This window comes from Sebastes umbrosus, chromosome 1 (assembly GCF_015220745.1).
Source record: "Sebastes umbrosus isolate fSebUmb1 chromosome 1, fSebUmb1.pri, whole genome shotgun sequence".
In the NCBI taxonomy this organism is placed as follows: Eukaryota; Metazoa; Chordata; class Actinopteri; order Perciformes; family Sebastidae; genus Sebastes; species Sebastes umbrosus.
The window spans coordinates 11,089,286-11,105,790 of NC_051269.1; the positions used below are offsets into that span (position 1 = coordinate 11,089,286).

The 16,505-nt window shown below is 38.0% G+C and overlaps 2 protein-coding genes across 5 annotated transcripts; both read right to left on the reverse strand.

Annotated features, from left to right (window-relative positions):
• Positions 1–623: 623 nt before the first annotated feature.
• On the reverse strand, positions 624–8,519 carry zmynd10 (zinc finger, MYND-type containing 10). Its single transcript, XM_037786091.1, has 11 exons — positions 8,308–8,519; positions 6,195–6,303; positions 5,908–6,024; positions 5,769–5,822; positions 5,380–5,603; positions 3,702–3,796; positions 3,423–3,595; positions 2,323–2,448; positions 2,112–2,233; positions 1,902–2,027; positions 624–998 (listed from the first exon to the last, which is right to left on the reverse strand). Exons 1-11 carry the CDS (start codon positions 8,394–8,396, stop codon positions 899–901), a joined length of 1,335 nt encoding a protein of 444 aa, XP_037642019.1. The 5' UTR covers positions 8,397–8,519; the 3' UTR covers positions 624–898.
• A 1,874-nt stretch (positions 8,520–10,393) lies between these two features.
• Positions 10,394–16,376, reverse strand: nprl2 (NPR2 like, GATOR1 complex subunit). 4 transcript variants are annotated; one of them, XM_037773516.1, is made up of 12 exons: positions 15,988–16,373; positions 15,792–15,945; positions 14,854–14,945; positions 14,547–14,715; positions 14,319–14,427; positions 12,970–13,106; positions 12,566–12,663; positions 12,245–12,281; positions 11,248–11,341; positions 11,044–11,161; positions 10,795–10,937; positions 10,394–10,694 (listed from the first exon to the last, which is right to left on the reverse strand). In XM_037773516.1, exons 2-12 carry the CDS (start codon positions 15,870–15,872, stop codon positions 10,627–10,629), a joined length of 1,146 nt encoding a protein of 381 aa, XP_037629444.1. In that variant the 5' UTR covers positions 15,873–15,945; positions 15,988–16,373; the 3' UTR covers positions 10,394–10,626. The 4 variants fall into 4 exon arrangements, with proteins under 4 accessions (XP_037629444.1, XP_037629427.1, XP_037629436.1 ...); XM_037773499.1 differs by having other exon boundaries at positions 15,792–15,955; XM_037773508.1 differs by having other exon boundaries at positions 15,792–15,949; positions 15,988–16,372.
• Positions 16,377–16,505: the final 129 nt, after the last annotated feature.

Here is a 16,505-nt window from a genome sequence, read left to right on the forward strand (position 1 = left end):
TGATTGACAGCTGCCTCCGTTGAATGAACAGCCAATAGGAACGCTCTCTCTCTGAAATGACGTGTGATTGGTCAAAGTCTCCCGTCACGGGCTAGATTGATTAAATCCTGAAAACAGAGCCATGAGGAGGTGCAGAAGTTTAGCTTTCTCTCAGAGCACTTGAATTACAATATGCTGAAAGGTTATTATGGGATTTTTGCCCAATGAGGCCAAAAATATTCTGCCTACTGCAGGTTTAATACATAGCCAGCGTATTATATACTGTATATAAACTGCAAAACTTCTTTGAAATATGTATAATGCTAAAACCCACAGCCAATGCCAACATGTATTTACTGACAGAAAGTCAACAATCCAACATTCATTGAGGGTAAAGTCTGAACATAACTAGCAGGAATATTAACCAAGAAGAGGAACCACTCATTCACAGCCACTTTAACTATGTGAGACTATAAATAAGTGATTCTATCTGTTGATGTTGTCATTTGAAAACCTGCTTACCTACATGCTTAATAACAATGGGCAAGAAGACAAGGTTGCTGCAGGTGGTGTGTAATGAAGATAAATGGATCTCCATTGTGTCAAATAACACAAAGGATAAAATCTCTTGACAGAGAAGGAAGCTCTTTTATCAATTAGACAATTGATTTATTGGTTAAAACAGTACTCCACAGGGTTAACATAAACAAACACAACAGTAGACTATCCAAAACAAAAAGGAACAACAATCTTCTGTAACTGGGCATAAACTTTTCCCGCTTTAAAAGAAAGATTTTAAATGTACAGGAATGCAAATTTGCATCGTGCACATGCAGATTTCTTCCCCCATCTTTTGACTCAAGAGTCTTATCTCCTGTCCACCACCAGTCCTTAGATGAGCTTCAGCAGACTCTCTCTGTTAGCTGTTGATGTTTAAGTCCCTCTGGATCTTCTCTGTGGCCTCAGCCATCAGCTGGCAGGCTCTCTTGTGTTTAGACCAGTGGTTCACCTGGCATTCTCTGTGAAAAACAAGAAGATGAATGAGGCTTTACATCAGCAGAAAACTAGGGCTGTCAAACTGTGATTATCATAAAGTGGGCATGTCTGTAAAGGGGAGACTCGTGGGTACCAATAGAACCCATTTTCATTCACATATCTTGAGGTCAGAAAATGGCCATGACAGTTTTTCCTCACCATAATTTAGCGTAAATTTGGAGGGTTATTTAGCCTCCTTTGCGACAAGATAGTATGATATGGATTCTTTAGGTTTTCTAGTTATATATGATACCAGTATCTTCACTCTATCTTTAAATCTGAGCCTGCAACAACCTCCAAAAGATCGATAGCGTTAAAGAAATTAGTGACGTTAAAACAAATTTGCATGTTATTATCGCATTAACTTTGACAGCCCTTGTAGAAACCTATCACACATTTAGTGTATGATATCAATATAACAAAAACATTTATTTATTCATTTATTAAGATATTCAGTATTACAGGAAAGTATGTCTGATGGTCATGGATCAGATGTAGGTTTATGTCTGATGTAGAAACACAGACTTATTATAGTTTTTCAGACGGTTGCCGTGGCAGCAGGCTAAGCAACGTAACCCCTACGTCCTTCTCCCCTAGCCACGTCCTCCAGCTCCTGGGTGATTCACGCCATCTGGGATAAATTATCCCTCAAGCATGTTCTGGGTCTGTGTTCTACATGAGCTCTATCTGGATGTCGGCACAGGAAATAAATTCGGCAGCTTACATCCACGATCTCATTCTTTTAGTCATTACCCAAAAGCTTGTGATTATAGGTGAGGATTGAAAAATACATCCACCGGTAAATTGCGAGCTTTTGCTCTCAGGATCACCACGACGGTCCGGTACAGCTTTCGCATTACTTACTCATATCTATAGGTATGTCTTACCTGTGACAGTACCATTCTCCCTGACATCGAGAGCATCTCTTTGCAGCCTCTTTCCCACAGCATCCACACTTTGGCTTCTCGGGGAGTAAACTCTCCATCACATCCAAATTGTACACCTGGTTCAACCTGGTAAAAAACATTCTCAATAATAATCACAGAGCAATTGGATTGATTTCTCTGTATCTCAGACTTGTGTTTTACAAGTATTACCTCTGTGCCTGCAGCCTCAGGTCACTCTCAGATGGGCTGAACGCTTCTTTGACTTGATACTTTGCTATTGCCTTCCACTTCCCAGAATTCTCTCTCACAATATGGCTCCACATTTCTGGGATCTGTACATAAAGCAAAGCTGAGGGTAAATACACAGGGGACATAGTTACTGTAGGTATAGAGATACTGTATGTGTGCACATGTACTGTACCTGCTCCAAAACGAGTTCTTTTTTTGGAGGGGCAGGGTCTGTAACGGTGAGATGAGCCAGGAAACGCTGCAACTCCACCAGGTTTGGCAGCTGATCGATCAACACCTCTGTTAGGAAACCCCGGAGCTGTGGCACATGAACGATCAGCACACAAATAATACAGCAGCCACAAAAACAATGTCAACTGCATCCGAACTTTCTACAATAAACTACTCAGTCTGCGTAAGAAACTAGATTACCGCCTTGCGGTTGTTTGCCTCCGCCAACCAGTCAAGTAGCGCTTTACATCCATGTCTGTTCAAAATGTCATCACCTCATCTTTTTATCCTGTTAGACATTTCTGTGAAATTGTCATAATTAGCATATGAATTCTTGAGTTATGGCCAAAAACATGTTTTGTGAGGTCACAGTGACCTTGACTTTTTACCTTTGACAACCAAAATCTAATCAGTTCATCCTCAAATCCAAGTGGATGTCTGTGCCACATGTAATAAAATTCCCTCCAGGCGTTCCTGAGATATTGCTTTCACAAGAATGGAATGGATGTGAGGTCACAGTGACCTTTGACCACCAAAATATAAACAGTTCATCCTTGAAGTCCAAGTGGACATTTGTGCCAAATTTGAAGAAATTCCCTCAAGGTGTTGCTGAGATATCGCGTTCACAAGAATCAACCGTCCGTACATCCATACTGTACATATGTACGTATGGACATAAGGACATGGCTGTCACCGGCATGGAGGCACAACAACATGTGATTACAGGAGGAGGATGCACAAGGCTCTCTGGTTATATAATTAATGCAACAGGAAGAGGATGAGAAAGCGTATAATAGGAGGAAACATCTTAGTCAAAACAACCAAGGGAAACTGAATCTGTGTTTTAACAAGCGAGGAGATCAGATATGTTGTTGGAAGACAATGATCTGGCACTTGCACACTTCCTGAGCTTCAGTTTACAGCTAATGTACAGGAGCCAGTTGGATTCAGGAGGAGTTGATTGATATAAAATCATTGATTAACTAAAATTACTCAAGCAGCACAGCACAAGAAGATAAAGAAATGATGAAAATGGCTGTCAACATTTTGTTGTCAGTATACCTTTAGAAGCTGGTTCTTGTTGAAGTTGTTGAAGTCATATTTCCTCTGGCAGTCTTCCTTCAGCAGCAGATTGAAAAGGGAAATCCACACCTGACCATCTAGTTTTGTCATCTTCAAATGGTCCTCAGCAGGAATCTTCTGCCATCTGCCATTTATGTACTTTTCTACTTCACCTTCAGCGGGAGACAGAGAGAGTACAAAACTGAATGAAGGGTCACTTTGAAATTTGTTCATGCACAAATTTAAAAATGTGTTTGATATGCAGGAGTTGTGATATACCTTCTTCACAGCGACTCCAAGGGCAGCAGTCAACCAGCTGAACCAGCACACAGGGCATGTTATGGGTACACATCATGCGATTGATGACACTGATGCTGTTAAGAAAAGAAATGTCCTTCTGTCAGCAGCAGAGGTGAAAGGTACTGGTAAATTAATAAATTAACAGAAAACTAATCTGCAACAATTTTGATAATTGATAAATTGTTCATTTTCAAGCAAAAAAAAAAAAGCAGAACAATCCCTGATCCCAGATGAGAATTTAAAATGTTTCGGGTTTGCTGTTGGTTGGACAAAACAAACAATTTGAAGATGTTAACCTTTGTTAAAAATCCCAACAAGCATTTTTACAACTGTCTCATGTTTTTTTGTGATCAAATATGTTTTAAATTAACTGTCTCATGTTTTATAAACAAAATGATTAAAAACGTATTTTAAAACAATTATAAAATCAATAATGAAAATAGTTAATTCTCTCCTGTAAACTTCTAATCCCTAAATGTATTGACGGTTCAGACCAGTGGTTCCCAAACTTTTTCACGTCAAGGATTCCTAAACTGACAAAAATTAGACAAAGGACCCCCATTTGATTTTGTCCCCAGTTTATTATTTTGCTTTTAGATATTTTATTACTAGGGCAATCGATTAAAATATTTAATCACAATTAATCACAAGATGGTCCATAGTTAATTGGATTGATCCCAAATTAATCACACTTTTTTTATCCGTTCAAAATGTACCTTAAAGAGAGATTTGTCAAGTATTTAATACTCTTATCAACAAGGGAGTGGGCAAATATGCTGCTTTATGCAAATGTATGTGTATATTTATTATTGGAAATCAATTAACAACACAAAACAATGACACATATTGTCCAGAAACCCTCACAGGTACTGCATTTAGCATTAGAAAATATGCTCAAATCATAACATGGCAAACTGCAGCCCAACAGGCAACAACAGCTGTCAGTGTGTCAGTGTGCTGACTTGACTATGACTTGCCCCAAACTGCATGTGATTATCATAAAGTGGGCATGTCTGTAAAGGGGAGACTCGTGGGTACCCAGAGAACCCATTTTCATTCACATATCTTGAGGTCAGAGGTCAAGGGACCCCTTTGAAAATGTCCATGACAGTATTATTAACTTTGACAGCCCTAAATCCAATACAACTGTTCTACCATAAAGTCTACCTTTATGATGTCTATAATGTTCAGTTCTTTCTGACATTATCAGAAATATGTCGTTTTTCCTCGCCAAAGTTTAGCGCAAGTTTGGAACATTATTTAGCCTCCTTCATGACAAGCTAGTATGACATGGTGGTGGTGGATTCATTAGGTTTTATAGTTTCATATACCAGTATCTTCACTCTAGCTTTAGAACTGAACCCGGTACAACCTCCAGAAGATCAATTGCGTTAATACGTTAAAGAAATTAGTGGCGTTACAACAAATTTGCGTTTACGCATTATTATCGCGTTATCTTTGACAGCCCTATTTATTACAGAAAGTGTATGAAACCCATGACCAGAATAGTAAGATATTCTCTCACTGTTATTTATGGGTGGAATAATAGTCAAAATAAATTCTTCCCCTTTCCTGGGGACCCCCTGCAACCTCCTAAAGGACCCCTGGGGGTCCCCAGACCCGACTTTGAAAACCACTGGTCCAGACATTGCCCTACCTCTCGGTGTGATCAGTGATGAAGCGCAGCACAGACACAGCCTTCAGGGAGATTTCAAACTCCTGTGCAGCACTCTGCATCTGCAACTCCTTCATCAAGTCAGATCCCAGAGGGTCATGAGTCGTGGCGCCCTCCCTGGTCGCTTTGCTGGCCAGCAGGGTGAGTTTGCGGTGGCAGTAATCCACCAAGTCAAGAACAGAGTCACCAGCTGCCTCACATGACTCCTGCACAATACACAAAACTCTTTCAACTTATCACATAAAGCTTAATTTATAGAGAAGAAAGAGTCTAAACTGCCTTGCTGCGTGATCACTTCCATGCTTTAACATGTATAAAAATATGATGCAGATTAATATAATTTCGGGGTATGTATTTGTGTACACACTGACCTTATGATACATTATCGTTTCAAGTAGGTTTATGATCGTGGCTTCATGGTGGATCTGAGAAGGAAACATTAAAGTGCACACAACATCAGTTATGAGCGCTGCAATCTGATCATCATTTTACATCTCATTTCACACTCACCACCATGTAAAGAGGAAATGTGTTCTTGGGATTAAAGTCCTCCAGCTGACATAAAATGGGGAACACTTTGTGCTTCCACACTTCAACAAGGATCATTTCATGGACCAGAACAGGTATCTAGAGAGGGGGAGGGGGAAAAGATACCGTCGATAAAAGCTTGTTTTGATGTGTTCATTGTGCTATCAAATTTAATTCTAAACAATTGAAACAACCAGAAAACTTGATTTTTGCAGGGCTTCTTTAAATTCCACTGACTTTAACATCACATGTAGAGAGGTAGCATTCACCTTTCCATATGACACCAGGAGCTCCTTGACAAACTCATCGTGCATGGCAGAAGCATTCAGTATTGCCTGCATGTTAAGTTTCTCGATGTGCGCATGCTGTCTGAACCACCTGTCAACACACAAAGAGAGAAATCATAAAAAGCAGTGTTAGGCTTTATGAACAGGTACTTTATGAACCGTGTAGACATCTCATGTCGCCTGTGACAGGTCCGCTTACTGTCCCTAGAGTCAAAACTAACATGCAACAAGCATCATTCAGTTTCTATCTGCCACATATCTGAAATAAACTCCCCAAAAAACTGAGGTCCACTCCAACTTGACTATTAGTTCATATCATGTTTATATCTCACTCATTCACATATTTTATATCTAATGTAAAGCACTGCCTTGTTGAAAGGTACAAATAATGCATCACATATATGACAAAAAAGGCCTGTTTTTACTGGACAGTAGCAATTTAATATCAAGGATCCAACATTTATTTATTCTACCAGTCAACAGAACTTATAGTCACAGTAAGAAATGTCTCCTGGAGACTTTATTTCACAATCAGAAAATGTTACCAATGTATTTATTTACAAATCTGTTGTATGTGTGTGGTAAAATTGATCAAATATACTATTTAATTTCAGTTGTTTAATTTGTATTATCAGGTAGCAGTTTTTATTTAGGCCTACATTTCACTCCTAACACTCATATTGGCTATACTGCAGATATTACACATTGCTAACTACTACTACTACTACTACTAGTAGTACAACTACTAAGAATTGAGTATTTTTGTGTGTGTGTTTTTGGATATCCCAACCCAAGATCTATCTATCTTCAGGACATTGTTAACTACTACTATTAGCTACTACTACCACTACTAGGATTTGAGTACTTGTGTATGTGTTTTTGGATATCCCAACCCAAGATCTATCTATCTTCAGGACATTGCTAACTACTACTACTAGCTGCTACTACTACTACTAATACTACTACTACTACTACAACTACTACTATTGGTACTGCTAGTTGGATTTGAGTACTTGTGTGTGTATTTTTGGATATCCCAACCCAAGGACTATCTATCTTCAGGACATTGCTAACTACTACTAGTACTACTAACGTTACTAGTGTTTGTGTGTGTGTGTGTGTGTGTGTGTGTGTGTTTTTGGATGTCCAAAGACCTATCTATCTTCATTTAGAGGACGGGAAACAGTATGTGACACAACACCTGGTTTAGGTAGCTATGTTAACCATATATACACGTATGTATACATATATGTAATTTATTAAACACACTCACACACACACATAAAAAAGTGAACATCATCTTCACATATCACCTGGAATATAACCCACTGCCACTGAGTCAGGGCCTCATCAGTTGGAACATGTTTATATTGACAATGAGAAAACATAAAATAATGGATAGAGAATTAATTTCTTAGTACAGTTTTTCTAGTTTTAGTATTATTTTGTGTTTCTGCTGCTAAGAAAGCCATTTACAAACGGCCCCAATAACAGAATCCAATGCAAGGCTCTGAACATTCTATCAGATACAAACTGCATATAGTTACGTTTATTCTGATAAGAAATGTTGTTATTGTTGTTAGTCATATAATATATTATTTTAAAGCTCTTTTTGTGCTCTTTATGCTGGAACTATCCATGGGCACATCCGATCAATATGGAGTTAGTTATAAGGGCATTTGGAGTTGCATTCAGAATTTGCCCCATTGCAGCATTAGAGGTCAAAGGTCAAATTCTCTTGACCTCAGTGTCATGACAATGTGACTGAAGGATAGATTGTAGTCTAAGCTTTACAACAATATATGACTTCATGATATGGTGTGTTGGTTTCCCTCTTTTATACTGGATCTATGTGTAAAATGGTGAAAAAAGATGGAACAATTTAATGATGGAGGGATGAAAAAAGGAGTGATAGCACATAGAAAGCTACCATTGCTGTAATGCTATCATGCATTTTCCAACACTAAGGATATAAACCTTTAAAAAAATCACTATGAGACATGGTCCCTCCAGAGTGGCACGACCAACCCCCTGGCTCATGGACTGTAAGCTCTGTTGAGTGTTGTGCTAAGCTTAGCTTAGGTGTTGATCTCACCTCTCAGAGCCCACCTCCTTCAGGGAGAGAGTCTCCAGACTCTCAACAAACCCCTCTGCTTCCACAGGGAGAACTACAGACGGGTCCATGTCGTTGTAGGAAACTACTCAACAAGCTATCAAGCAAAAGAAAGGATGATTTCACTCTCTATCTCTTCAGTCAAGTTGTTGTGGAGTTAACTTCGTTTCCTGCGGTTGTCATGGTGACTGTAAACCAAGCGCACCCAGGCCAGGCAGTTCCTCTGAGCCGCCGGAGAGGGGCGGTGCAGCTTCAACATCAACAGAGAGGGGCGGTGCAGCTTCAACATCAACAGAGAGGGGCGGTGCAGCTTCAACATCAACAGAGAGGGGCGGTGCAGCTTCAACATCAACAGAGAGGGGCGGTGCAGCTTCAACATCAACAGAGAGGGGCGGTGCAGCTTTAAAAGAGAGGGGCGGTGCAGCTTTAAAAGAGAGGGGCGGTGCTGCCTCAAGTAAGGAGGTTTAACATCAACAAGTACAGTATCCACAGCTGCAGTGCCACACTGTAAAAATACTACATTACAGTATTACAGTGCTAGGAACATGTAGCCTACTTCAAGTTCAGGGTCCCGAGGCTGAGTCACTTAAAGGTCCCATTTTCAGGTTCATACTTGTATTTTGTGTTTCTACTAGAACATGTTTACATGCTGTTATGTTTAAAAAAAACCTTTATTTTCCTCATACTGTCTGCCTGAATATACCTGTATTCACCGTCTGTCTGAAACGCTCCGTTTAAGTGCATTTCAAGGGAATCGAAACGGAATTGCATTGCTGGGCAACAGTTTGGGTCCATGTTTACTTCCTGTCAGCTGATGTTATTTACATACACGAGTCATATCTCGAGGGGTATAACACATGCGCAGTAAAATCTCGTCCGCACTCGCCGAAATTGAGCCAATCGCAACGCACGACTGCAGCTTCAGTTACACTGCGCATGTGTTATACCCCATACCACAAGACCGATGCCCGCCCGTGACCCAGCCTCCTTTCCATAGGCTTTGCACTGCAACAGGAAATAAACTGGGACGCATTTAGAATGCTTACATTTAAATCTGTGTAATGGTCTATATATTGTAGACTTGTGACATCACAAATGGACAGAAATCCTAACGGATTGTTTCAAATGCACAATTTCTGAATATGCGCTGTGTGTATTTCTCCGTATATTGAGCGTTTTGATAGTTTAACAGTATTTACAGAGCACTTTAACTTACTTTATAATATGAAAAACATGAGAATCTCACTTTTTACAATATGGGTCCTTTAAATCTTTGGCGGAGAGCCTTTCCTGACTTTCTTGAGTTTTAATTTCCTTTGAACTGTCTTTTATTTCCTTTTTTTTCTATTCGTACCTTTTACTACACTATGTTGATTTATCACTTGTTTGTTTTATTTTGTTGCCTTTGTGAAGCACTTTGTAAAATGGACTTTGAAAAGTGCTATTGATGTAAGTGTAAGTTACATGTTTGCTGTTTAATAAATTGCTAGGTAGTTTAATCTATAATAATGTATCATATTTTATAAGCTTATAAAATGATATATTACATTATGATTTTATACACCAAATTGTTTATCTGATCTGTTGGTTTTATTTTGCTGCCGTGGTGAAGCACTTTGTAAAGAGGACTTTGAAAAGTGCTCTATAAATAAGGACTATTATTATTATTATTATTATTATTATCAAGTATCAAATGTAGAAGTACTTACTGATGTAAGTGTTAGTTACATTTTTACTGTTTAATAAACTGCTGGGAAGTTTAATCTATGAATATATATACATAACGATTTATAAAAGAATAAATGTTGTGGTGTAAAAAGTACTTTTTCCTCTGAATAATTGAAGACATGATATACAAAAGTGAAGTACAAGTACTTTACATCTCTACAGTACAAAAGTAAAAATTAATGAAAATTAATGTTGATAATGTTTCTTGTTGTAATTTCAAAGATAGATAATTATTTTTTTTCCACAGTCTGATAACATGAGATCTTCTGTATTCACTTGTTCCAGTGCTTCAATGTGAGGCTCATTTTTTATGGCTTTTTATTTAAGACAAACAGTCACATTGTGGTCTAATATCTTTTATTAATCACAAATGATCTTTTGTACAATATTAATAAATATCACCTTCCTCACTTGACCTAAACAGAAATGTATGCTTCTTGATGAGATTTGTTTAAAAAAAACACTAATCTAACCTAAAAATTACAAAATACTACTTCACTTCCACTCTTCCCGTCACTGAAGGCATCTTTGGTTGAGGCATCTCTGTATCTTTCAGTCTGTTTTAAGTTCACGTCACTTCCAGCACACCACGATGTTGGGATCATTTTCCAAACGTTCGTCCAGCTCCTGGTAACTGATCCCTGTAAAATGACAACATTGTAAGCAGACTTGTTTTCTACCATTAGTTATGAGTTATAATAAACACACAGAGAGAGAGAAAGAGCGTTGAATGAAACCTGCCTGTTTTGCAGCAGATCTCATCATAACTATGGCAACCGGTATAGAGTCGAGGCAGCCTGCTCCTCTCGTCACGGATCACCTTCACCGGATATTTCTGCAGCCGTCGAATAAGAGACTTCATCAGTCCAAATTGGATCAGCCTCCTGAAAGGCAGCGCATGACATGACACACAAGTCAATAAATGTCACTCTAACCTGACTTTTCAAGAGTCAGGAGATTTCAGAGATTGATAAGGTGATTGATGGCGACCTCTCATCAACCCTTTGAAGCTGCTGTGCGTAGCGAGAACAAAGGTCTCGGACTGTGGTTCCTGGACTCAGACCGCAGTACAGCTGGAACACATCTCTCAGACTCGCACGCTTCTGACCTGACAGACAATTAAATACATGTCAATGACAACAGAAAAAGATAAAAAAAGAACACTTGTGTTCAACAATCGTGACATTTGTTTACCTTGCTTAGTGACGTAGCTGAGGCACTCCTCCTGAATGGACTTATCATCTATGAGGCTCTGGACTTTGGGGGTGGTGCAATACACATTAGAGTACTGGAGGTAGGTAAAAAAAAAAGGCACAAGACGATCAGCAAACTAAACAAACCCTCTAATAGTTATGAAGGAGAGTTGGGCCACTGTTAGGAAAAAGTAGTAATATTACCAGAAAGAAAGTTGTATGTATAAAAAGATTATAATTGTATTTTTTTTAGGATTAAAGAGGAAAATGTATGAGAAAAAAGTCATAATATTTCTAAATTTGAATTCTCTTAAACAGGAGAGCATTGACATGTCAAAAGAAAGATTTGAATGACCTTAAGTTATGTATTCTTTTTCCATTATCGCATCATGTTTCCTATTTATATTACTATTTCATTATGCTTTATTTTAACTTTATTTTCATATTTAAGTTGTGCTTGTTTTAGTATTTCTATATGCACTTCTATATATGTTGCACTTTTATCTGTTTTGAATTCAAGAATTTGTTCTTTCATTGGCACTTTATCTGCTTTATATGAGATCGCTTCTGATATTTGCCTCTTATTTTTTATATATATCAGGTTATTTTCTGTACTTAAATTTCACCTGCTTTATATGGGCTTATTTCTCTTATCCATATCTTACTTACCTATATGAACTATTTCATTTATTCTGCACTTGCACCTCCATCTGTTTCTAAATGGGCTCAGTGCTGCTTGATATACTCTATGTTTCATTTTATATCCTGTAAACTGTTTCTGGAAAGCACTTTGTGCTTATGCTTGAAAAGAGCTATATAAATAAATAATATTATTTTTAAGTTATAAGTTTCACCAATAACTTTTCTCTCACAATATTACAACTTTTGCTCATAAAAATCAGACTTTATTATGAAATACTATGACTTTTTCTCGTAATATTACGATTATACTCTTTAAATCACAGTGGCCCTAATATAAAAAAATAGTGCTGCCATACTTGGAATATTGACACCAACGTCACGGCACCATAATACCTGTGAAGGAAAAGGAGGATTTCAGTGTCTCTCTTTCTGTTTCTTTTGGAAATAACAGTCTTACAACACTGAAGTGCAACACACAAACACACACAGCATAATTCAAAGAGAGAAGATGTGTGCTAACGACCATCAGCGTCACCACAGATAGTGGTTTGTCATGACGTGCTGGTGTGGATCAACCTCCGGGCTAACTGTACATAGAAAACAACGGATGAGGGTGTTTTAACGCACGTCAGCTGCTGCTGGTGTGTGTTGCCCTTTATTCAATGAAATGTACTCACAAGAGATTCTGCACCGCAATGCGAACAAGATTCAGCTCTACATCCGCTTCAGCAGAGATTTTCTGGATGTGTCTAAATCCATCAATATATGGCAGGATCTGCAGTAAACAACACGCAGTGGAACATTACTGGCTCCTTCTAAACTCCATGACCTGAATTGCTGGGTTAATAAGAGTACGTTGTACCAGCAATAACACATTATTGTACCGATAAAATGCCACCTTCTCCTAAACTTATGCCTCCTTTTCATCCATAAAATAAATGGGATGTGAAACAAGACGTCCATATCACGCCATGTGCCACTGATAACAGACCTTCTATCACTAATCTTTCTCCTCTTCTTAGAATTTTGGCACATATCTTATCACAACGTCCCTTGATATCAGCCACAAGGCTTACAGTACCTGTTGAGTGGTGAGATCCCATTGAGATTTGATAAAATGGTCTTTGCATTGGGTGAAGACGGGCACATCGTACTCCTGGACAATCGGGGGGTCCTTTCGTAGCTGGATCAGCTTTAAGTGGATGGTGTTGGACTCATCTAACAGCACACACAGAACAGAAAAAGAGACTAGATAAAAATGAAATAAAAAACTATTGTTGCCCCCATACCAAAATGAGGTTTTCAAATGCCAAACCATGAACTTCAGTGCTCAATACTTTTCAGTTAGAAGTCTCAACTGAACATTTACTGACATGTCTCATTCTAAAACAGTTATATTGTATATATTTGTTTTAGTATTTTTTATAGTATCTTTTTTAATACTTTTATTGTAATTTTTCTATATTTATGTTCTTGATATAGTATTTTTATTGTATCTTTTGGATATTTTTACTAAGAATTTTCTATTCTATATTTATGTTCTTGTTATAGTATCTTTTTCATATTTGTATTGTAATTTTTTCTATTCTACATTTATGTTCTTGACTTCTGCAGTACTTTGCCTGTATTTTCATTTTCTCTTAATATGTTTACTGTAAGCACCGAACACCAAGGTAAATCCCTGGTAAGTGAATAACCTACTTGGCAATAAGCCTTATTCTGATTCTGCGCTTTTTACCGAAATGAATCAAAGTTAAAGATGAAAATAAATTAAAGCACTGGTTAATAATTATGTTTACACTTTTGAAGGATCAATATGATTAATAACTGTTTCGAGAAAGGACATCCATTTCTTATAATCAGTTTTAGAAAAGGGTCTAATTAATCTGTTAGATACCACATCTTGAACATATATCATTGTCTGTAAATAAATTATGGAATATTGTAGGTTAATTTTTCATAAAATAATAAATTTGAGTTTGAAAGCTGTCTTTAAACAGCTAGAAAAACAACTAGTATTACAAAATACAATGAGTAAACTGCCGAAAAAGCAAAATTTTGTTGTTGAACATGTCTTTACAATACGCACTTTACACTACTGCTTGCACCGTGGTGGTAATGAAACCGAAGTATCACTAAATAAAATTTATGGTCAGTCACTTTTGGTGCTGCGGTGACAATATCTTCAAAACTAGTTGGAAGAAAATGAGCAGCTGAACAACATGTTTTCTACTAACACTTTTTCAAAACACTTTTACAGTCACTCACTAAATCAGAACTGTTTCCTGCAAAACACACACACACACACACACACACACACACACACACATACATATAATTTGCATTTCACCACCACCCTCCGCATGTATATTAAAGAGTCAAATGGTTGTTTGTCACAGATAAAACACAGTAAAATACAGAATAATGTACCTATGGGTAAGGTGCAGGCTCCTGTGGCATTAAGTTCTTCTAACAACGTCGACATAATGGGTAAAAGTTTCTGCTTGCTCTCCTCATTGGATATAAAGCCACTCTCCAGCTGCAACACAGCGAGGCACAAAGATTTAAAATCATCTCTGAGATGTCTGAAAACTATCAGCAAAACATTAAAGCAACCAGATGTGACAAGTACAGATGTGAAAATGCATCATTCACTACCTCCAGGGTCGTGAGGTACCCAGACAGCTTCTTGACAATTGGCTCCAGAGCACACGTGTTGGTTTGGGCGTCACAAACAAGGCCAAGGTTAAACAGGAGGGCATTTCTGCTGTACTTTTTATGCTCGATGCACACAGGACACCCGATTAGCTTCTTACCCATGGCCGTGCTAAAACAATAAGATAAAAAGAGCATAGAGAGGATAGTTTGATACTGAAAAAGAGCAACATATGCATAAACATAGATCTCAAAGGGGCAAAAAAACAAAACAATGAATTATGTCAAGGAGAAAGAGTAGATTACATACACTGTTATCAATTTGTTTTGCAGTTCTGGCTTGGTGATGATATAAACCTGAACTGTGTCAAAGAGCTCCCGTGATATGTATTCCTCTGGGACCTGTCACGAAAGGACATAGGGGACATAATACATCCTATAAGATACCATAAGAAGATTATGTACTTTTCACTTCCAAGGTCAACACCACAATAAGAAGAAGAAGAAGTTGAGGGTTTGGTGCCTTACTCAAGGGCACCTAAGCAGTGCCCAAGAAGCATTCTGGCATCTCTCCAGTGACCAGTTCACACTCAGTACTTGGTCCATGCGGGGACTTGAACCATCGACCCTCCGGTTCCCAAGCCAAGTCCCTATGGAGTGAGCTGCAGTGGCTGAGGTGTCCTTGAGCAAGGCACCAAACCCACAACTGCTCGGGGCGCCTGTCAGGGGCCTCACTCTGTCATCTCTCCATTAATGCATGTATAAAGGTCCTGTTTGTGCATGTGTGTGTGTGTTTCTCGTTCCTGTGCATACTATGTACTGTGTAAATATAACAAGAGTGAAAAATTGAATTTCCCCTCGGGGATCAATAAAGTGCCTTTCTTCTCTTTATGTTTCTGATATCAGAAACATAATCAATGCCTTTATATGTAAGGCATTGATGTATGTATATATCTATATTAATATTTATATTTTTAATATCTTTTAATCCTGACTTTTTACAGTGCTTCCTGTATTGTAATGAGATATATGTAATGTATTGGTTTTCTTATCTGGACTTTGACTCTGCAATAAAGTTTGAATTGAAAAAAATTGAATATCAAATTATGACTTAACAGACATAATTTAACTATCACAACAATAATAATTAGGCCATGTTTTATAGTGACTATGGTAATTATTAATAAGACAGTTGTGCTCATTTTATTACTTCTCACCTTGTTAAAAACACAGTATTTGCACACTTACCTGGTATGTTATCTTTGGACCCAGGGTGGGGTGAAACTCACTGAAGAATATACACTCTATTCTAGTGGTCATGCCCATCATAACCCCAGATACACTACCAAATGATCAGCTTAACACACTTTAACCAAACCCTCTCAGTCTCCTGTGTGTGTGTGTGTGTGTGTGTGTGCGTGTGCGTGCGTGTGTGTGTGTGTATGTGTGTGTGTGTGTGTCTGCCCTGATTTGCCTCTAACTGTTATTTAGCATCTGAAGCTAGCTTCCTGTTGTGACGTCTTATAACAAGCTAGAGACCTCTGGTGAAACACATTTAGCAGTTCTTACATCTGGACAACATCCGTACAAATGTGTTAAGACTGTATTTTGGGATTTAAATGCTGTAAACCTAATAGCAAACTATAAAACAACAACTCTCCAGTACTCGACTCACTCACACACACAGCAGATAGAGGAACAACAATACTGGTGTCTTCACGAGCCACTCGGAATTTACTAACTCAGATAACCGACCTCGTAAATACTACGTAGACAGTGAATGAAAAAGCGGAGAATGCGTCTTTTTTACCAAACAAAAAATAGTAAGATTATCTCAATGTATAAAATCAAAAAAATGTCCGGGTTTTCAGCAACTATCACCACTTTTCAGATGGTCAACATGCTAAAATAATATATATTCAATAGTCCCTAAAGGCAGCACTAGTCACCAGGGTTAGAGCT

Excerpts from the sequence above, each read along its gene's own strand:
- zmynd10 (XM_037786091.1), bottom strand. The coding sequence starts at position 8,396 with ATGGACCCGTCTGTAGTTCTCCCTGTGGAAGCAGAGGGGTTTGTTGAG. Across the intron at positions 3,596-3,701 it reads TTGGAGTCGCTGTGAAGAAG|GTGAAGTAGAAAAGTACATA; the intron begins GTATATCACAAC and ends CTCCCGCTGAAG. Across the intron at positions 2,234-2,322 it reads AAGAACTCGTTTTGGAGCAG|ATCCCAGAAATGTGGAGCCA; the intron begins GTACAGTACATG and ends CTTTATGTACAG.
- nprl2 (XM_037773516.1), bottom strand. The coding sequence starts at position 15,872 with ATGATGGGCATGACCACTAGAATAGAGTGTATATTCTTCAGTGAGTTT. Across the intron at positions 14,716-14,853 it reads CAAAACAAATTGATAACAGT|CACGGCCATGGGTAAGAAGC; the intron begins GTATGTAATCTA and ends TTATTGTTTTAG. Across the intron at positions 12,664-12,969 it reads GGGATCTCACCACTCAACAG|ATCCTGCCATATATTGATGG; the intron begins GTACTGTAAGCC and ends TGTTTACTGCAG.